This window comes from Jaculus jaculus, chromosome 9, assembly GCF_020740685.1.
Source record: "Jaculus jaculus isolate mJacJac1 chromosome 9, mJacJac1.mat.Y.cur, whole genome shotgun sequence".
In the NCBI taxonomy this organism is placed as follows: Eukaryota; Metazoa; Chordata; class Mammalia; order Rodentia; family Dipodidae; genus Jaculus; species Jaculus jaculus.
The window spans coordinates 81,921,534-81,944,170 of NC_059110.1; the positions used below are offsets into that span (position 1 = coordinate 81,921,534).

Here is a 22,637-nt window from a genome sequence, read left to right on the forward strand (position 1 = left end):
CTTATAAACGTAATAAACAGCTGCCACATGTCTCCACATCCGTGGCAAACAGAAGGACTGGGTGTCATTTTTAACTGTCACCCAGAACAGCTGCTAAAGTAGTATTAAACTTTTTCTGCAATTGGGTGTACCTTCGTCAATTGTCATTTGCAGATTATTTTTGTCATTTTTAACGTGGGCATTTTTAGGCTCTGGGGATCCTGTGAGATAGGGCTGAGGAGGGTGGGGTCGACCTTGAGGACCCAGGAAAGTTAAGGGAACAGAAAGCAAAGATCACATGGAACAGAGCGAATTGTAGGTCCATTTGTGTCGCTGTTCACCACGGGACGTCACTTCAGTGTTTCGTGTTGTATGAGGTGTGTCATTCTTCGCTGTATTTTCAGATGCTTAACTGTTCAGGCACTGGAGTCTTAACTTCAGGTTGAACTCATGCTTACTCTCAGGCTAAATGTAAATGATACTTGTAAAGTTTGGATAAAATTCTGTTTATTCCCTTCTGATTTAAGTATGGAGAAAAGCAATTGTATGTCTAAAAATTGAAATTGTTCATTTTGTGATAAACTATTGATTGCAAAAAAAAAAAAAAAATGTTCCAGATTCTCAGAAGTGTAAATTCTGAATCCAGAGTGAATCCCGGACTATGTTTGAGGCTTTAGAGGGAAGTTTCAAAAAAAAATAGAGGCTGGGCATGGTGATGCATGCCTATAATCCCAGCACTTGGGAGGCCGAGGGTAGGAGGATTGCTGAGAGTTTGAGGCTACCCTGTGACTACAAAGTGAATTCCAGGTCAGCCTGGGTGAGAATGAGACCATACGTTAGGGGGGAAAAAAAAGTAAAACTTAGTTGTGTGTGGTGGGGTACCCCTATAATTTCTGCACTCGGGAGCTGGAGGCAAGAGAATAAGAAGTTTAAGGTTAGGTGCTGGAGAGACAGCTGAGCAGTTCAAGCTACTTGCTAGCAAAGCCTGACAGCCCAAGTTTGATTTCCCAGGACCCACATGAAGCCAGATGCACAAAGTGGCACATGCATCTGGAATTCATTTGCAGTGGTAGGAGGCCCTGGTGTGCCCATTTCATGTCTCTCATTCTGTCTCTCTCTCTCCTTACAAATGAATTTAAAAATTTCAAGATCATACCTTGATACATATCAAATTAGATGCCACCCTAAGCTATATAAAACTTGCAAAAAAAAAAAAAAAAAAAGAATGGTGGTGCACGCCTTTAATCCCAGCACTTGGGAAGCAGAGGTAGGAGGATCGAGGATCGCCATGAGTTCAAGACCCCCTGAGATTACATAGTTAATTCCAGGTCAGCCTGGACCAGAGTAAGACCCTACCTCAAAAAACCAAAAAAAAAAAAAAAAAAAGAAAGTTAGTTACTGAACACATACTACATACCTGACTCCATGCTGTATGGTTTATCTGAATTACTCTTTTATTTATGTATTATTTTAAGATTTTTTAAAATTTACTTGAGACAGAGAGAGGGGTTGGAGGGGGTAAGAGGGAGGAGATAGAGAGACAATGGGCACGCTAGGGCCTCTAGCCACTGCAAATGAACTCCAGACGCATGTGCCACCATGTGCATCTGGCTTACATGGGACCTGGAGAATTGAACCTGAGTCCTTAGGCTTTGCAGGCAAGTGCCTTAACTGGTAAGCCATCTCTCCAGCCCGATTTATGTATTTTTCTTTTTAATTTCCAATGCTAAGTGTGGAACTGAGATCCTTGCACGTGCTAAGCAAGAGCTCTACTACTGAGCTAACCCTTGACCCCCAGGCCTGCATGGCACTTTCAGCACTCATATCTACCTTTTGGGGACAGGCTCAGAGACGAGTAACTAGCTATGAGTTACAGCATGTGAACTTAGGACTCTAAAGACTCTGAATGAAGACAGCAGAAGACAGAACCACATACTGTCGTCCATGCCTCAGAATGGGGAGGGGAACCAGCTCCTTTGGACAGCTTTCCTTCCTACTTGATCATTTCTGGATGGAAAGCAGAAACTAGAGAGTCTGAGAACAAGCTGTTCACTGGGTGCAGGTGAGTACAAGGAATCCCTTTTGCTGAAGAGAGACAGGCTGGAAACTGCGGGAGTGGGAGTTGCAGGCTGTGCTGGAACACCTCTGGCAGCAACGTCCCAGGCGTAACGCAACCTCCCAGCGCACCTGCTGCTTTCCCAGCTCACTGGCATCTCCTTGCCCCTCCCAGAAGGAGCTCACTGCAGGGCCAACCTTCCTGGCTAATGAAAGCTGCTTAGCAACAGGGAACTGGTCAATAAAGCCCCCATGTTATTCCTAGCTTTACAGACCCCTTCTCCAGCTCCCAGTACAGCTCATCCTCGGTCTCAAGAAACCCCAGGCTGACCTATCTGCACAAGAGGGCAAGGAAGCTGGCGAGGAGACAGGCTGCTGGTGACATGAGAACACTGAGCCTGAGAATCTGCCCTAGGAGGCCAGAAGCCTATAATCCCAAAACTCAGGTTCTAGAGAAACTGCCTCCAAAAAAAGATACACAGGTATAACTTAGTAACAGAACACTTGACTAGCATGCCTCATGCCCTGAGTTCAATCCCTAGCACAGTCAAAAAAGTCAAAAAAGAACAAGAAAAAACACAAAAACCAAAACTCTAGTACCAGAAAAAGTAAAAGAAATACTGTGCAAGCACACTCCCAGATCTGAGCCAGAAGGGAGGGCACAGAAACATGGCTTTGTGGGTTTGATATCTAAATTAACTGGATTACCACACATTCCTTGATGGTAAAAGAACAACTGTGTTTGAGCATATGCATTACTACTTCATGATTCAAAAACAGAACTTGGGACAATTTCCTGTTTTACTTTGAATGCTACCCATAAGACTTCTCTTCTATGGGAAGGGATGTCAGGAGATAGCAGCCAGTGGGTGTGATGGGGTGATGATTAGAGAAGGAAAACATTGAATTTGATTCACTGGAGATTAATCCCAGAATTTTTTTTCCCCCAAGGTAGGGTCTCACTTTTGTTCAGGATGATCTGGAACTTACCCTGTAGCCCCAGACTATAGAACTCAAAAGTGATTCTCCTACCTCAGCCTCCCAGTGCTGGGACTAAAGGTCTTTTTGCTATTGTTTGAGACAGGAGAGCCTCAGGTAGCACTCACAGTTGAGGATGACTTTGAGCTTCTGATCCCCCTTCCTCTACCTCCAAATCCTGGGATTACAGGCATGATCCACCTCACCCAGCTTCAACAGCAGGTCTTTACATTCAAATTTAAAATTTCAGGGTCTGGGGAGATGATTCAGTGGTTAAAAGTGTTTGCTTGCAGAGCCTAATGACCCAAATTCATTAGCCCAGTACCCATGTAAAGCTGGATGCAAAGTGGAACATGTATCTGTGATCCTAAAAGCCTAGGACAATGAGAGGTGGAGCCAGGAGAATCCAAAGCTCATGGAGCAGGTGGTCTGACAGTTTGCAGCCTGGCTGTCTGTTTTCAGTAGCAAGAGAACCTGTCTTAAAGAAAATGGAGCATAGACACCTTTACATCACCCTCTGATCTCCACCTGTACTGGAGCACATGTGCCCCCGCGCCCCCCATACAAACATTTAAAACTTCAAGGGCCAGGCTGGAAGGGATAGATACTTCAGTGACAGAGCTCCTTTTTAGCCTGCACAAGGTCTGGGTTCAATCTTCAGTAAAAAACAAAACCAAACAAACAAAAAACCCCACACAGCAAAGACCATATTTTGGTTTTGCAAATTCAAACCTGACATGTCATTTTAATATAAAAAAGTATATAAAAAAAGGTATAAAGACCCCTTTTCTTTTGCTTTGTAAGGTCTCACTCTAGCCCAGGCTGACCTGGAATTCACTATGTAGATTGAGAGTGGCCTTAAGCTCACAGCAATCCTCCTACCTCTGCCTCCTGAGTGCTGGGATGAAAGATGTGTGCCACCAAGTGAAGGATCTCTACAGTGAAAACTTTAAAACACAAGATAGAAATTGTAGAAGACACTAGGAAATGAAAAGATATACCTTGTTCTTGGATCGGAAGAATCAATAATGTGAAAATGGCAATCTTACCAAAAGCAATCTACACATTTAATGCAATCCCCATCAAAATTCCAATGGTATTCTTCATGGAAATACAAAAAACAATCCAAAAATTCATTTGGAAGCACAAAAACCTCGAATATCTAAAACAATTTTGAGCAACAAAAATAAGGCTGGTGGTATCACCATACCTGATTCTAACCTATATTACAGAACTATAGTAATAAAAACAGCATGGTACTCGCACAAAACAGACATGTAGATCAATGATACAGAATAGAGGATACAGATGTAAGTCCAGGTGGCTACAGCCACCTGCTCCATGTAGACCAGCTGAAAGAAAGCTGGAAAAAGCTACGCTGTATGCAGTTCAATAGGAGAGAGAGAGAGAGAAATCACCAGGGGAGATACTTAACAGTGGACACTGTAAGCCTTAAATTTGGCCAGTGTGAGAGCCAAAGGAAGGGTAGGGCTCCTTACAACAAAATGGACTGGATATTCATGACCTTGCAGTGTCTGACACTACCTACACAAGACCATCATTACAGGAGGAAACAATGATGACATCAAAATAAAAGAGAGACTTGGGCTGGAGGGATGGCTTAGCAGTTAAGGCATTTGCCTGCAAAGCCAAAGGACCCAGGTTCAATTTCTCACAACCCAAGCTAGCCAGATGCACAAGGTACAGCCTGTGTCTGGAGTTTGTTTGTAGTGGCTGTAGGTCCTGGCATGCCCATTCTCTCTCTTTCTCTCTCCATCTTTCTCTCTGTCAAATAAATAAAAAATAAAATATTTTTTAAAAAAGAGAGATTGATTGAGAGGGGGAGGGGATATGATGATGGAGAGTGGAGTCTCAAAGGGGAAAGTGGGGGGGGGAGGGAGGGAATTACCATGGGATATTGTTTACAATTTGTTATGGAAACTGTCAATAAAAAAACACAAGTTAAAAAAATTTTAGGGGCTGGAGAGATGACTTGGCAGTTAAGGCGCTTACCTGCAAAGCCAGATGACCCAGGTTCAACTCCTCAGGACCCATGTAGGCCAGATGCACAAGGGGACACATGCATCTGGAGTTCATGTGCAACAGCTGGAGGCCCTGATATGCTCATCCTCTCTTTCTCTCTCAAATAAATAAATAAATAAATAAATACAAATAAAATATTACAAAACTTACACATTAAAAAAAAAAAAAAAAAAAACCTAACCAAACAACAACAACAAAAAAGGTATGCACCACCTTCCAAGGCTCAGGGTCCATTGTGGAAGAGGTGGCAGAAAGAATGTAAGACCAAAGGAAGGGTTGGACTCCTTACAATGTGTTCCCCCCCAGACATAAAATGGCCTGGATATCCATGACCTCACAGTGCCTGACACTACCTACACAAGACTGTCATAATAGGAGGAAACGATCATGACATCAAAATAAAAGAGACTGATTGAGATGAGGAGGGGATATGATGGAGAATGGAGTTTCAAAGGGGAAAGTAGGGGGAGGGAAGGGTATTACCATGGGGTATTTTTTATAATCATGGAAGTTGTTAATAAAAATTTGAAAAAAACAAAAAAAAAAGGTGTGCACTACCACACATGGCTACAGTGGTGATTTTGAAAAAGATATTTTATTTAAACCAGGCGTGGTGGTGCATGCCTTTAATTCTAGCATTGGGAGGCAGAGGTAGGAGGATCGCTGAGTTTGAGGCCACCTTGAGACTACATAGTGAATTCCAGGTCAGCCTGGGCTAGAACAAGACCCTACCTTGAAAAAAACAAAAAGTGTATGTATGTGTGTATATATGTGTGTATATGTATATATATATACATACATACATACACACACACACACACACACACATACAGAGAAGCAGAGAAAGAGAGAGAATGGGCATGTCAGGGCCTCTAGCCACTGCAACTGAACTGCAGACACATGTGCCACCTTGTGCATCTGGCTTTGTGTAGGTACTAGGGAATTGTACCTGGGTCTTTTGGCTTTGCTGGAAAGCACCTTAACCACTAAGCCATCTCTCTAGGCCTGCATTGGTGATGTTGAGTCTACTCTCCAAGCTCTACCTTCTGTTAGCATGAGGGGCAGTCACATAGCAAAGATGCCCTGACCTGGGGGTGGGGATGGAGGTGGATACAGATGAGCAGCAACCTCAGCAAGTTCTGTAGCAGAAGGAACAGCCCTGTAAAGGATCCTTCCCTTCCCTGGAGCTAGACTTGCCTCACAGAGAAGCTTTCTTTTTGGTTTTTCAAGGTAAGGTCTCACTGTAACACAGGCTAACCTGTAATTCACTCCGTAGTCCCAGGCTGACCTAGAACTCATGGTGATCCTCCTACCTCTGCCTCCTGAGGGTTGGGATTAAAGGTATGAACCACAATGCTCTCTACATATCTGTCTTATATTTATATACCTGAAGTTATGGAAAAATTTCTCAAGCAAGAAGGGGGTCATGAATAGAAAAGGTTTAAGAAACTTTGTTCAGCTGGGTATGGTGGTACACGCCTTTAATCCCAGCACCCAGGAGGCTGAGGTAGGAGGATGATTGGTGAGATTTAAGGCTAGTCTGAGACTACAGAGTTCCAAGTCAGCCTGGGCAAGATGAAAACTTACCTCAAAAAAAAAAAAAAAAAAGCAGCAGCAGCTTTGCTCTAGGAAATGGGGTTGTTCCAGCTAGACCAGGTTAGACCAATCTCCTAAACCTTCATTGGGTCTATGATATCTCATTATATTATAGTCCCAATCCTCCCAGAACAAAGCTGAATTCTAGATGAGGCTAGGATAAAAAGCAAGACCCAGTAGAAGTCTGGATTTGATTTAGACTAAAAATGCATTTCTAGCTGGGCATGGTGGCGCACACATTTAATCCCAGCACCCGGGAGGCAGAGGTAGGAGGATCTGTGAGTTGGAGGCCACCATGATACTACACAGTGAATTCCAGGTCAGCCTAGTTACAGCGAGACTCTACCTTGAAAAACCAATAAATAAATAAATAATAATAAAAAAAGAAATAAAAATGCATTTCTGAGCACTTTTCCAAGGGTTGAGGGAGACTACTGTAGTAGAATCTAAAAAGCCATAGGGTGGACTAGAGAGATGTCTTAGCGGTTAAGACACTTGCCTGCAGACAAAGGACCCAGGTTCGAATCCCCAGGACCCACATAAGCCAGATGCACAAGGTGGCACATGCTTCTGGAATTTGTTTGCAGCAGCTGGAGACCCTGGCATACCCATTTGCTTTCTCTCTCTCCCTGTCTGTCTCTCTCTCTCTGAAATAAATTTAAAAAAAAAAAAAAAAAAAAAAACTAAGCCAGGTGTGGTGGTGTGTGCCTTTATTCCCAGCACTCAGGAGGCAGTGGTAAGAGGACTGCTGTGAGTTCAAGGCCACCCTGAGACTACATAGTGAATTCCAGGTCAGCCTGGGCTAGAGCAAGACCCTACCTTGAAAACAAACAAACAAACAAAAATATTAAAAAGCCATAGAGTTAGAGTTAAAGACGCTTGCTTGCAAAGCCTAATAGTACACATGTAAAGCAAGGTATACAATGTAGTGCATGTATCTAGAGTTCATGTGCAGTGGCAAGAGGCCCTGGGGTGCCCACACTTTTTTGTTTTAATATTCAGTTAACTTATCTACAAGGGGGGGGGGGAGGGAGAGAATGGGTGCTCCAGGGCCACTAGCCATTGCAAATGAACACTGCATGCACCACCTTGTGCTTCTGGCTTTATGTGGGTACTGGGGAATCAAACCCAGGTCCTTAGGCTTTGCAGACAAGTGTCTTGACAGTTGAGTAGTGTTTCCATCTCTCTTTTTCAAAGAAATAAAAAAAAAAATTTTAAAAAGAATACTAGTAATAAAAAGAATCTCAGCACTCAGGAGGCAGAGGTAGGAGGACGGCCATGAGTTAAGAGGCCAGCCTGGGGCTACAGAGTTGAGTTCCAGGTCAGTTTGCACTCCAGTGAGACCCTACCTCACACTCTCTCTGTCTCTCAAATAAATAAAAATTAAAAAAAAATTAAGCCTGGTGTGGTGGCGCACGGCTTTAATCCCAGCACCAGTCAGATTTGCATTGCTGGCAGAAATCACCCGACTAAGACAGCTTTTGGGGAAAAAAAAAAAGTGTTTATTTTGGCTTGCAGACTAGAGGGGAAGTTCCATGATTGTATGGAAAATGATGGCCTGAGCAGAGGGTGGACATCACCCCCTGGCCAACAGTAGGTGGACAACAGCATCAGGAGAGTATACCAAAACTGGCAAGGGGTCAATGGCTATAATACCCATAAGCCCAACCCCAACAATGCTTCCAGGAGGTGTTAATTCCCAAATCTCTATCAGCTAGGAACCTCACATTCAGACCACCTAAGTTTATGGGGGACACCTGAATCAAACCACCACAACAGGAAGGTAGAGCTAGGAGGATCACTGTGAGTTCAAGGCCAGCCTGAACTACATAGTGAATTCCAGGTCAGCCTGGGCTAGAGTGAGACTCTACCTTGGAAAAAAAAATTTTTTTTTTTCCTTTAAAAAAATGTGTTTTAAAATGGGCTGGAAAGATGGCTTAACAGCTAAGGCATTTGCCTATAAAGATTAAGAACCCAGTTAGTTTCTCCTAAAATTAAACTGTGGGCCATAGGAAGCCTGGGCCAGCATTCCTATAGGAGTTCAATGAGAAAAGTACAATCCAGGTCACCTTAGTCTATACCCGTCTGCTGTCTCACATCTGGCCAGCTTTTTGTCTGTCCCTATAAGCACTGATATATACACTAGTGGATCTTAGGCACTTTTAGAGAACAGAGCTCTGCTTACTCCTAGACTGAATTTAAAACCCTGGAAACTTGAGGACCTTGGTGGTGGTGTACACCTTTAATCCCAGCACTGGAGAAGGAGAGGTAGGAAGATTGCTGTAAGTTTGAGGCCAGTCTGAGACTACATAGTGAATTCCAGGTCAGCCTGGACTAGGGTGAGACCCTACCTCGAAAAACCATAAAGGAAAAAAAAATAAGACAATGGATGAAAGTAGAAAATTCATTTGTTCCTTTTGAATGTGACATTGCTGTCTGATGAAAATAGTGCTTTGAGCTTTAGGAAGGAGCTCTGCTGTTTCCAGTGGGTGGGAGGGTCCTGGACTCATTGCAGAAGAGCTAACACTTGTTTCTCACCTAAACAGACTGAATGTGGGACATTTGCAGCTTCTCTCCTGTTCATCTTCCTCCAGTCCCTTGCCCCCCCATTCTTCCATGCCATGGCTACCCACACAAGGCACCCATGCACAAGCTGTTTTCACTGTTTGATTTTGTTTTCTGTAGTGCTTGTGTGCTTTGACAAAACCTAGTGCCAAGCCACTCATAACTGGTCCACCCCCAGAGTCCTTCTGGTAATGACAGAACAGGCCCACATCAAGGGGCCATAACTCAGGTGGAAAGGAATATAATTTCAATCTGCTTCTAAGCTACTTATTCTGAGACCAGTATGCTTTTTCCCCAGAGCATGGGTTCTGCTGAGAGGAGACAAGAACAGGTTACAGACTAGAGAATCACTATATCATCTCTTAAAAAAAAATTTAGTCAGGCATGGTGACACACACCTTTAATCCCAGCACTCGGGAGGCAGAGGTAGGAGGATCACAATGAGTTCAAGGCCACCCTGAGACTACATAGTGAATCCCAGGTTAGCCTGAGCTAGAGTGAGACCCTAACTTGAAAAAACAGCAACAACAAACAAATATGCTGTATCTTTAAAAAAATAATTTATTTATTCATTTGAGGAACAAAAGGAGGAAGGGAAAGAGAGAGAGAGAAGGAAAGAGAGAATGAGCATGCCAGGGTCTCTAGCCACCGCAAACATACTCCAGATGCATGTGCCATATTGTACATCTGGTGTTCTGTGGGTACTGGGAAATCAAACCTGGGTACTGTGGCTCTGCCAGCAAATGCTTTAACTGTTAAACCATCTCTTTAGCTCCCATACTTTTTCTTTTCCATTTTCCTTCTCCTATTTTTTTCCTTTCAAGTTAGGGTCACACTGTAGCTCAGGCTGACCTGCAATTTATTATGTAGTCTCAGGCTGGCCTTAAACTCACAGCGATTTTAAGAGGGAGGAGAGGGGAGGGTATTGTGTGTGTGTGTGTGTATGTATGTATGTGTGTGTGTATGTATGTATGTATGTATGTATGTGTATATATATATATGATTATAAGAGGGAGGAGAGGGGAGGGTATTGTGTGTGTGTATGTATGTATGTATGTATGTGTATATATATGTACATATATATATATATATATATACAGGTTACTGGGGGTGCAATGGCCTAAGTGAGGTCAGGAAAAGAGATTGAGTAAAGGAAGGGATGGAGGAGACATAATAAAAAAATTTTTTTTTCTTTGAGGTAGGGTTTCACTCTAGCTCAGACTGACCTGGAATTCACTATATAGTCTCAGGGTGGCCTCGAAGTCACAGTGATCCTCTTACCTCTACCTTCCAAGTACTGGGATTAAAGGTGTATGCCACCACATCTGACTACCAAATTTTAAAATGTTATAAATAAGCCATATGTAAACCTATGTTTAAAAAAGAAAGTTTATTTATTTATTTATTGAGAGACACACACAGAGATAGAGATACTGGGCATATCAGGGCCTCCAGCTACTACAAACGAATTCCAGATGCATGTGCCACAACCTTGTGCATCTAGTTTACGTGGGTCCTGGGGAATCAAACTGGGGTCCTTTGGATTTGAAGGCAAATGCCTTAACTGCTAAGCCATCCCTCCAGCCCTATGGAAACCTACTTTTTTGGATAATGGCACACTCAGAAGCTATAGACTGTTATAAGAAAAATTTCAGTGCCAAGGATGAGATACCTGCCAGTGAGTTACTGGCCATTAAGGTCCCTGATGTCCCTAAAATATTATAGGCCATTGCCGAGGCTTTTGATTTCCCACCAGAAATAGATGGTAAGACCATATTGCTGAACACTCCACAGGCTTGGGCTTCAGGTGCCAAGCTAAAAACTTCCTCCCTGTGGACTGGCTGGCAGAATGCTAGAAAAAGCTATGTTGCATGTAGCACTATAAGAGAGAGAGAAGTCATCAGCGATGATAAACAACAGTGGATATTGCAAGCCTTAAGTTTGGTCAGTGAGGCCAAATAAGCCAACGGATGTAATAATGGCATGTCTGCTATGGAGAAACCAACTGCTCTCTAATTGAACTGGAGGCCTGCTCCACAGGAGGGAATACATGCCTGGTACTGAAAACCTAGTCAAAAACCTATGGCTGGGGAGATAATGAGCCCTAGAGGACTAGTGCCTGCTCTTGTCTGGCTTAATGTATATATTATTATATATATTATCTCTCTTTATATGTTTTTTCTCTTCTTAATATTCATACCTATATATTAATGCTACTCTCACTTTTGTTTAGAGAGTAGCTTGGTTAGAGAGTAGCTCTAGCTCTAGCTCATTTTCCAAGGCTCAGGGTCCATTGTGGAAGAGGTGGTGGAAAGAATATGAGCCAAAGGAAGGGTAGAAATACTTACAATGCAATCATCCACACACAAAATGACTTGGATATCCATTCCCTCTCAGTCCCTGGGATTATGTACATAAGACCCTCATAACAGGAGGAAAAGATGATGACATCAAAATAAAAGAGAGACTAATTGTGAGGGGGACAGGATATGATGGTGGGTAGCTTTGTGAAGGGGAAAGTGGGGGAGGGAATTATCAATGTTTATTTTATTATCTATATAATATGAAAGTTGTCAATAAAAAAGTCCCAGGCTAGTGGGATGGCTTAGCAGTTAAGGTGCTTCCTTATAAAGCCAAATGACCCAGGTTTGATTCTCCAGAACCCATGTAAGCCAGATGCACAACGTGGTCCATGCATCTGGAGTTCGTTTATAACAGCTAGAGGCCTTGGCGCACACATTTTTTCTCTCTTTATCTGCCCCTTTCTCTCTGTCTCCCAAATAAATAAGTAAAATTTATTTTTATTTTTTAAACTTTTTTTGTTTATTCATTTATTTGAGAGAGACAGAGAGAGAAAGAGGCAGAGAGAGAGAGAGAGAGAGAGAGAGAGAGAGAGAGAGAGAATATGGGTGTGCCGCTGCAAGTGAATTCCAGACGTGTGCGCCCCCTTGTGCATTTGGCTAACATGAGTCCTGGGGAATTGAGCCTTGAACTGGGGTCCTTAGGCTTCACATGCAAGTGCTTAACCACTAAACCATCTCTCCAGCCCAAATAAATAATTATTTTTTTAAGTCTCTTCTGAGTGCATGCTAGTATGTGTTTGGACTGTCCATGCTCCCTCTTTGGTGGTGGTAGAGAATGATCAAGTTTATAACCTTCTTCATACAAAGGTAAAAATCTTCACATTGAGAAAGAAGTAATGGTATGTTACGGATATCAGCCTTCCATGTGTCTTTCTCCTGTGTCTGGAAGACTTTGGCTATTCCTCCTAGCCCATGTTCATGCTCTTTTGCATCCAACCAAGTGCATAAATTAATATAATGAAGCAAGCAGAAAGTATCCAGATAGTACTAATCCTTTTCCAAAGTTAAAAGACATATTAATCAGAGTGCTTCCAAAACCCAAACTTCCTAGGGCAATGGTTCTCAAAGTGTGGGCCCTGAGCCACCAAGATCAGCCTCATTTGTGACCTGTTAAAAATCCAGACTCTTGGGCTGGAGAAATGGCTTAGCCGTTAAGCGCTTGCCTGTGAAGCCTACGGATCCCGGTTCGAGGCTTGGTTCCCCAGTTCCCACGTTAGCCAGATACACAAGGGGGTGCACGCATCTGGAGTTTGTTTGCAGTGGCTGGAAGCCCTGGCACTCCCATTCTCTCTCTCTCCCTCTGTCTTTCTCTCTGTGTCTGTTGCTCTCAAATAAATAAATAAAAAATGGAGCCGGGCGTGGTGGCGCATGCCTTTAATCCCAGCACTCGGAAGGCAGAGGTACGAGAATTGCTGCGAGTTCTAGGCCACCCTGAGACTCCATAGTGAATTCCGGGTCAGCCTGGACCAGAGTGAGACCCTACCTCGGAAAACCAAAAAAAGAAAAAGCAAAAAATAAATAAAAAATGGACAAAAAAAAAAATCCACACTCTTTCTGGGCATGGTGGTGCACGCCTTTAATCCCAGCACTCAGGAGGCACGGGCAGGAGGATCACTGTGAGTTTGAGGCCACCCTGAGAATACACAGTAAATTCCAGGTCAGACTGAGCTAGAGTAAAACCCTACCTTGGAAAAGAAAACAAAACCAAAAACAAACCCAACTCTCTTGGGGCTAGGGAGATGGTGCAGCTGGTAAAGTACTTGCCTCAAAAGCATAAGAACCTGAGTGCAATCCTCAGTACCCACGTAAAAATGCCCAGCTTGGTGGCATGCACTTGTAATCCCAGTGCCTGGGAGGCAAAGACAGAAGGATCTTTAGGGATTACTGGCTATAGGCTGGTTTAGCCTAATTGGTGAGCTCCAAGGCAACTAGAGACCTGGTTTCAAGGGAGGCAGATGCTGTTCTTGAGGATGACACCCAAGGTTGTCCTGTGGACTTGACATGTATATACACTGTCACAAACACAAACATGCCAACATACATAAGCAACATAGGCACAAAAATAATAAAAAGGGGCTGAAGAGATGGCTCAGTGGTTAAAGGTGCTTGCTTGCAATGGCTTGGGTTCAATTCTCTAGTACTCACAGACAGCCAGATGCACTAAGTGGTGCATGGGACTGGAGTTCATTTGCAGTGGCAGGAGGCCCTGGTGTACCCATTCTCTATCTGCCTGTCTCTCTGTCTCAAATAAATAAATACACAAATATTTATCTTAAAAAAACAGTAAAAAGAATCCATATTTTTTGGACCCAGTCCAGACCTAATTAGAATCAGAAATTCTAGGGCTGGGATGAGAAATGTGTTTTTATTTTATGGTACTGTGGAATGAATCCAGGGCCTCGTGAATACCAGATAAATACCACTGGGCAATACATACATACATACATACATACATACATACACACACACACACACACACACACACACACACACACACACACACACATTATTATAAAGTAAATTCTCACTGTTTCCCAGGTTGGTCATGAACACCCTGTAGCCATGGCAGGTCTTGTTTCAATGCTCCTGCCTTAGCTTTCTGAATAGCTGGGAATACAAGTTTGGGCCATCAGGCATGGCTAGGAATATTTTAAATAGCTCTCAGGCAAATTTGCTGCATTATAACATTTAAAAACTATTGTCTAAGGAAACAAAAATTACAGGGATTCTTGCAAACAGGAGATCCTGATCATGAAAGTCCAAGATAGGGCTAAGGGAGATTTCAAAAGCATTTGGGCTGATTTGAGAACTATGAAACTAGAGGACTTCAGCTTCCCTGGCCCTAATAAATTGTCCTCAGTTGTACACCCACTTCCCTTCATCCCTGAGTTATCCACTCACCACAAAGTGCAATGATGTGGCTGCTATCTTCATGCACAAACTTCCTGGTGACAGCCTCCTCCATGATTTGTTTCACCTGCAGATAAATGGGTATCACTGTTACTTTTTTAAACTTTTTTTTTTTGGTTTTCTGAGGTAGTCTCACTCTAGCCCAGGCTGACCTGGAGCTCACTATGTAGTCTCAGAATGGCCTCAAACTTAGAGCGATACTCCTACCTCTTCCTCCTGATTAATGGGATTAAATTATACCATCATGCCCAGCTTTTTAATTTTTTAAAATTTACTTATTTGCAAGCAGAGAGAGACAGACAGACAGACAGACAGATATTGAGAGAATGGGTGTGCCAGGGCCTCTAGCTTCTTCAAATGAACTTCAGATGCATGTGTCACTTTGTGTACCTGGTATTACATGGGAACTGGGGAAATTGAACCCAGGTGATTAGGCTTTGCAGGGAAGCACCTTAACCACTGAGCCATCTTTCTAGCCATATATATACATGTGTGTATGTATGTATGTATGTATGTATGTGTGTGTGTGTGCAATATATATATATATATATATTGGCAATAGGGTCTCACTCTAGCCCAGGTTGAGCTATAATTCACTATGTAGTCTCAGGCTGGCCTAGAACTCACAGCAATCCTCCTACCTCAGCCTCCCAAATGCTGGGATTAAAGGTATGTGCCATCATGCCCAGCCCCATCATTTTTATTTATTTAATGCTTTTGCAGTGCTGTTAATTGAACACGGGGCCATGTTAGTCAAGCACTCTACCACTGAAGTACATCCTCAGATTTGCATCATTACTTTATAAAAATATTTCTAGATTTTATTTTTATTTATTTATTTGAGAGTGAAATAAGCAAGTAGAGAGAGAGAGAGAGAGAGAGAGAGAGAGAGAGAGAGAGAGAATGGGTACACGAGGGCCTCTAGCTCTGCAAATGAACTCCAGATGTGTGTGCCTCCTGTGCATCTGGTTTATGTGGGTCCTGGGGAACTGAACCTGTGTCCTTTGGCTTTGCAGGTAAGCACCTTAACTTATTTTTATTAATTTAACTAATTTATAAATTAATAAATTTATAACTTAATTTTTAATTTAATTAATTTATAAACTAATTTATTAATCCCATATTTTTATTAATGTATTTGAGAAAGAGAGAATGGGCATAACAATGCCTCCTGCCACTGCAAATGAACTCCAGACACAGCTGCCACTCTCTGCATCTGGCTTTAAGTGGGTATTGGGGAATCAAACTCAGCCTGTCAAATTTGCAAACAAGCAGTTTTAGCTGCTAAGCCATAACTTCCAGCCCCCAGTATCATTATTTTTATTTTCCTAAGCAAAAGATTAACGGGGGTTAAGGTACGTGCAGTTCAGTGTTCTGCATGTATATATATAAGGCTCTAGGTTTAATTTCCAGCACCAAAATAAAAAGAAAAACACAAACATTAAGAAAAAAAGTCTCTGGCCAGGAGTGGTGACACACACCTTTAATTCCAGCACTAGGGAGGAAGGGGTAGGAGGACTGTCGAGAGTTCAAGACCACCCTGAGACTATATAGTGAAATCCAGGTCAGCCTGGGCTAGAGTGAGAGCCTACTTTGAGGAAATTAAAAAAAAAAAAAAAGAAAGAAAGTCTCCAGGAAGGTAAATAGCTTGGTGGCCTAGGTTTTAAAGACACTTGTGGAGATAAAGGATGGGAGGGGCACTAGAGCAAATTTTCCTTAATGCTACCTGCTCTAAGCTTTTATGAGAGGGAACCAGGCAGGGAGATGTCAAAATCCCCAAGCAATCCGTACAGAGGTTCTAGGGCAAATGAAAGTGCCCTGCCTTGGAGAACAGGGTTGGGAGGTCATTTGCTCATCTGCAGTCAGCTGGAGAAGGGCTTCTGTATACACACACTGTCCTTTAGAAACAGACTGTTTCAGAACAAGCTGCAGATAAACAATCTGCTTCTAATTTTTTCTCCATTTTCTGAAGTTAGGTTATGCCTCATCATCTCTCATTCTTTCTATCTCGGTTCCAGGATCCTGATGTTTTGAGTTCTTCTCTGGATGTAAAAGCTTCCAAAGGGCAGGCATGGTGGTGCACACCTTTAATCCCAGCACTAGGGAGGCAGAGGTAGGAGGATCACTGTGAATTCAAGGCTACCCTGAGACTATATAGTGAGTTCCAGTTCAGCCTGGACTAGAGCAAGACCCTGCCTCAAAAAAAAAAAAAAAAAAAAAAAAAAAAAAAAAAAAGATGGCTCAGTAGTCAAGGTGCTTGCCTGCAAAGGCTGGATGACCCAGGTTTGATTCAGCAATACCCAAGTATGGTGCATGCATCTAGAGTTCATTTGCAGTGGCTGGAGGACCTGGCATGCCCATTCTGTCTGTCTGTCTGTCTGTCTCTCTTTTCTCTCTCTCTGCTTGCAAATAAGTTATATTTATTTATCACTTATAAGACGGGCATGCATGGTGGTGCACACTTGTAATCCCAGCCTGAGGCAGAGGATTGCTATAAATTTGAGGGCAGTCTGGTTAGTTTCACAGGGTTTCGTATTTTTTTACACATAAAATAACAGTGTGCAGCAGCATTTTGTGACTGATTTCATTTGCTTGCCTATGTGAGAGATTTGTTCCTGTTGTGTATAGTTGAAGATTGTTCATTCTCAATTGTGTGAATATAACAACCGACTGGCATTTGGATACTTTCCAGTTTGGAGTTGTTATGAATAGTATGAACATTCTGGACATGTCTTTTGGTGAACATATGTGCTGGATTTTTAAAATTGATATTTCTAGGCAAGAAATTTCTGATGTATACATTTTGCTTTAGTAGACGTTGCCAAAATGCTCTACAAAGTGGCTGTACTAATTTCTGCTCCCACCAGCAGTGTATGAAGTTCCAGTTGCTCTCAACATATAAGCCTAGCACTGTTGATATCCATGAGGAATTTGCCAGGAAACAGAGACTACCCACTGGGAATCACACAGATGGATTTCTTCACCCCAGTGTGAAAGCCTACAGGAAAAGCAAACCCTGGCAGCAGAGCCAATCCTTATTTTTTTCATCTCTCTCTTTTCTTCTTTCTGTCTTAAACTTTTTTTTTTTTGAGGTAAGGTCTCACTCTAGCTCAGGCTGACCTGGAATCCACTATGTAGTCTCAGGGTGGTCTTGAACTCATGGCAATCCTCCTACCACAGCCTCCTGAGTGGTGAGATTAAAGGCATGCGACACCACGCCTGGCTTCTCTGTTTTTAAACTTTTAATATTTTATTTCTTATTTTCTAGAGACAGAGAGAGAAAGAGAATGGTCATGCCAGGGCCTCCAGCTACTGCAAAGAAATTTCAGACACATGTGTCACCTTGTGCATCTGGCTTATGTGAGTACTGGGAAATCGAACCTGGGTCCTTTGACTTCACAGACAAGTGCCTTAACCACAAAACTATTTCTCCAGCCTTTCTTTCTTTATTTTTCTTTTCTTTCTTTCTTTTTTCAAGGTAGAGTCTCACTTTAGCCCAAGCTGACCTGGAACCTGGAATTTACCTGGAGTCACAGCGATCCTCCTACTTCTGCCTCCCAAGTGTGCCACCATGGCACCCTTCTTTCTTTTTTGAGACAGGGTCTTACTATGTAGTTTAGGCTGGTCTCAAATTCACTAGGTGGCCTAGCCTGGCTTCAAACTTGAAGCATTTCTCCTGTTAGCCTTTGGAGTGCTGGGATTACAGGCTCATGACACTATGCCCAGCATTAGTGCTTATCATTCTTTGGACAGACATGCAGTGTCCTAATGCTGCCCTGGCTCCTGGCTCCAAGACTCTCACTCACCAAGTACCATGCTATCAGAGAATGGAATAGCATCCAAAGCCCGAGGAAGAAAGGAAAGGCCTGATGGCTTCTTCCTGCTGGAACTGCTTGCTCATGGCTAGTGGTTAGGAGCATGGGGATCAGATCAGATCGATTCTTGTACTCCAAACTACTAAAAGCTCCTAGATTACTTCCTGTGGTAGTCTGATTCAGGTGTCCTCTGTAAATTTAGGTGTTCTGAATGCTAGGCTCTCAGCTGATGGAGATTTGGGAATTAACACTTCCTGGAGACAGTGTATTGTTGGGGGCAGGCTTATGGGTGTTAGCCAGCTTTCTCTTGCCAGTGTTTGGCACACTCTCCTGTTGATGTTGTCCACCTGATATTGGTCAGGAGGTGATGTCACCCTCTGCTCATGCCATCATTTCCCCTGCATTATGGAGCTTCCCCTCCAGTCTGTAAGCCAAATTAAACCTTTTTTTAAAAAATATTTTATTTATATTTATTTGACAGAGAAAGAGGGAGAGAGAATGGGCATGCCAGGGCCTCCAGCCACTGCAAGTGAACTCCAGACACATGTGCCCCCTTGTGCATCTGGATAACGTGGGTCCTGGGGAATCGAACCTGGGTCCTTTGGCTTTGCAGGCAAACGCCTTAACCATTAAGCCATCCCTCCAGCCCCAAAATAAACCTTTTCCCTTCCCCCACAAACTGCTATTGGTTATTTTCTGTCAGCAATACGAACCTAACTGCAACACTTAAGAGATGCTTGTATTAAAGAGAACATAATCATAATGTCATAATTACAGATCTATAGGCATCTGAAGCAGCTGAAGGGGCATATATTTGAATTAGAAGGACCTACTGATGCTCTTAGAATTATGGGCTGGAGAGATGGCTTAGCGGTTAAAGCGCTTGCCTGTGAAGCCTAAGGCCCCCTGGTTCAAGGCTCGGTTCCCCAGGTCCCACGTTAGCCAGATGCACAAGGGGGCGCACGCGTCTGGAGTTCGTTTGCAGTGGCTGGAAGCCCTGGCGCGCCCATTCTCTTTCTCTCCCTCTGTCTTTCCCTCTATGTCTGTCGCTCTCAAATAAATAAATAAAAAATGAACAAAAAAAAATTAAAAAAAAAAGAATTATATCAGAGGTTCTCTGTGAAAGGCCAGTCTTGCCTATCCTGGTAGTCTCTTTATTTATTTTTGTACCATGCACATATGTGTATGTATGTGTTGGTGGGTATAGTGTATACATGTGTGTGTGTAGATGTGCACACACAGTTCCATGCATGCAGAGGCCACAGTAATACCTGCTTCAAGCAGGTTGTCCTCTTATCACTTATCTAAGTATATAGATGAGGTCTCTCTCTCTCTCTCTCTCAACCTGGAGCTGCTGCCAGCAGCTAGCAAGCCCTAGAGATTGCCCAGTTCCACCCATTGTACCCACTGGGCTTACAGAGATGTATGGACATGCCCAGCTATATAGATGGCGCTAAGTATTTGAACTTGGTGGTCTCTAACTCAAGACACCTTCTTCCCTTATGCATAAGCAGCAGGCACTCTTTTTTTAAAAAAATATAATTAATTAATTAATTAATTTGAGAGAGAGAAAGGGGGGGGGGGAGAGGGAGGGCGAGAATGCGCCAGGGCCTCTAGCCACTGCAAACGAACTCCAGATGCATGTGCCCCCTTGTGCATCTGGCTTACGTGGGTCCTGGAGAATCAAACTGGATCCTTTGGCTTTGCAGGCAAACACCTTAACCACTAAGCCATCTCTCCAGCCCAAGCAGCAAGCACTCTTAACAGCTGAGCCATCTCCCTAGCCCCAGTGGTCTCTTTTTATAGGAAAGAAAAGGATATAGTTTTCTGCAAACCCAGCACTGAAGCAGGAAATACCCAGGGTTCAGAGAAGATCAACCTTTGTCAGGAAGACAAGTTGTGGCCCAGTTTGAAAAGGATCTGTTCTTGAAATAACACAGTACAATCTTCTAAGTGCTGGGAAGAAAATCATGTTCTTGAGTTTTCCACGCTGGGAAAATATAGCTCAGTGGTTAAAGGCAAACTCTAGTTCAATTCCTAGCACTTAGTTAAAGCCAGAGTCAAAGTGGTACGTTTCTGTAATAATAACTGGCCTTTCCAGCTGCAAAACAACCAGAGACCCTTTCTCAAAGGAGGTGAAAAGAGAGGGCCAACACCCAAAACTATACATGTACCATCCCATACACACACAGATAAATAAATAAGATTAAAACTAATTAAAAAGAAATATTTCCCAATATGCCTGATTAATTTTCAAATTTGGGTTACACCAATTCTAGTAACATCTGCTAATACAGACATAGCTGCTTTCCTGCATTTGTTTATACTATTCCTGAAAGTTTGTCATTAGAGTGCTTTCTTCCAGGGGTCAATCCCTGCGATTTCTCTTCCTTGGGGAAGGACAAGACTGAGGCTTTTTATTGATTTGATAGACCCCTGGCTTAGGAAACCTTCACCTGGCCACTTCACAGCAAAAGCACAATGAAGTGGCTCACACAAGGCAGAAAGGCGATGGCTTCAACTTACATCTCCGCCCCGGAGAGGAAAGGGAATAAACGTTAGAGTTTAGCAGCCGGGTCACAATTAATGCAGGATTTTATGAGAACCCAAACTTCTCAAATCCTGAAACTCCACGAAAGGTTAAAGGGGCCAATAAATTGCATTATGCCTGTTTTAAAAAGAGATGAAGAAATCAGGGCTCAAAGAGTTTTAGATAAGTTACTCAAGGTCACATAGAACTAGCTAGACTATTCTAAAGTTCATGCTTACCTACTAAGACGTCACAGTTCCCAAAGTCAACATACATGGACCATACATGGAGCAAAGTAAACAAAGCGGACAGGTTCCCTGCCCTCACGGAGTCCTCACATCTGGGAGACCCAGCTACTGAGAGGCAGGCTGCGGAAGGAGGCCTCATTCATTTCCATGCACAGTGCAGGCTTGAGCTTTCTCTCACACGCTGGTGAGTCATTCATAAGGGCCCCCCCCCCAAACCGAAATGAGCTTTTGAGCAGGGTCAAGCTAAAGGGGATTAATAAGCCACCTCTTGTTTCTTTAGAGAGCATTTCCCTCAAAATATGGGGGTGGGGGAGAATCCGACTCTTAAAAACCATTAAAAAAAAAAAATAAAACAGGTTCCTGGGGAAGAAGGTGGGCGTGGAGGGCGTGAGGTGTGCGGCGAACACTCCAGCAGCCACGACTCAGTTGCCATAAGACTACCGGAGGGGGGTGTGGGATACCGGGGAGTAAGCTTCCCCCCAAGTCACGGTCTGGAAGCTGCCGGCGGCCCCCAGGGGCTCCGCCCCCTCCCCAAGCAGCCCTTGGGTAGCTCGGGTTCTCCAGAAATCGCCGCCACCACCCATCCCCCGACCTCGGTCTCGGCGCCGCTGCCGTCACGCGGCGGGAGCTGCAAGGACCGCGAAGCAAACAAGTCTCGGGGCGCCAGCCTGGCCCCTGGGACCGTGGGGCGCTGCCTGGTTCCGCGAGGGTCGCGAGTGACGGCCCGCGCAGGGCCCCGCCTCCGAGCCGCCCGGCCCTCGCGGGTCGCCCGGGGCTCCTTCCTCGGGGAGCGCGCCTGGGGTCCTTTGCCCGGGACTTTACCTCTCTTTTCACGTTCCACAGCAATTTCTCTTTGACTGCGTCCTCAGCGCTGCCCATGGTGCGGCGGGTGGCGGGGAGACGACCACGCCAAGCGTCCCCCCCAGGCCCCCCGCGCGCGCCCTCGCCGCCTCCTCCGTGACGCTCCGCTCAGCGCCCCACGCGCAAGGCGGAGCCCCCGCCCGCTGCGCTCCCCGCCCGTCGCCGCCGCCGCCGCAGCAGCAGCCACTGCCCGGTGCTCGGCTCCGCAGCCATCTTCCGAGCCCCGCACAGACGTCAGGCGCTGGACCCCGGCGCGCGCGCCTCCGGAACCGTTGCCACGGCAACGGGCCTGCTCCCGCCCCGAGGGCGCGAACCTGCTTTGTGAGCGCCGCCGAGCCCACCCCCAGCGCCGCCGCGCGCCCAGCGGACCCTGGAGAGGTGCTGGCTTCGGGTGGAAGGCCAAGCTAGAAACTCCCGGCCTCTTTCTTCTTGTTCTCCCTACTGGACAGGCCGCTGGGAGGCAGGGCCCGGGCATTTGGAGACCCTTTGATTCCAACTGCCCGCGGGATGCCAACGGTTGTCGCCCGGTCGGTCCCATTGCTCCTCCGAATCTCGCAGCCAGCCGTCGCTCTCGATTGCAAAGACTGTGGGGAACAGCTGTGGGAACCCGCCCTACTGGTTTTAGGGAGGTAGGAGGGAGCCCTCGCTGTCCTCGGGGTTTCCACGTCCCCAGTGGTACATCTGGAAGCTTGCC

The 22,637-nt window shown here is 44.4% G+C and overlaps 1 protein-coding gene across 2 annotated transcripts in view; it reads right to left on the reverse strand.

Annotated features, from left to right (window-relative positions):
* Sgsm2 (small G protein signaling modulator 2) overlaps positions 1 to 22,025 on the reverse strand; it is a 59,554-nt gene extending 37,529 nt beyond the window's left edge. For both annotated transcript variants that reach the window (XM_004667842.2, XM_004667841.2), the window contains exons 1-2: positions 21,905 to 22,025; positions 14,481 to 14,556 (exon numbers count right to left, since the gene is read on the reverse strand). In XM_004667842.2, coding sequence (XP_004667899.1) covers positions 14,481 to 14,556; positions 21,905 to 21,961 — 133 coding nt within the window. In that variant the 5' untranslated portion in view covers positions 21,962 to 22,025. The remainder of the gene's footprint in view (positions 1 to 14,480; positions 14,557 to 21,904) is intronic.
* Between the last annotated feature and the right edge of the window lie 612 nt (positions 22,026 to 22,637).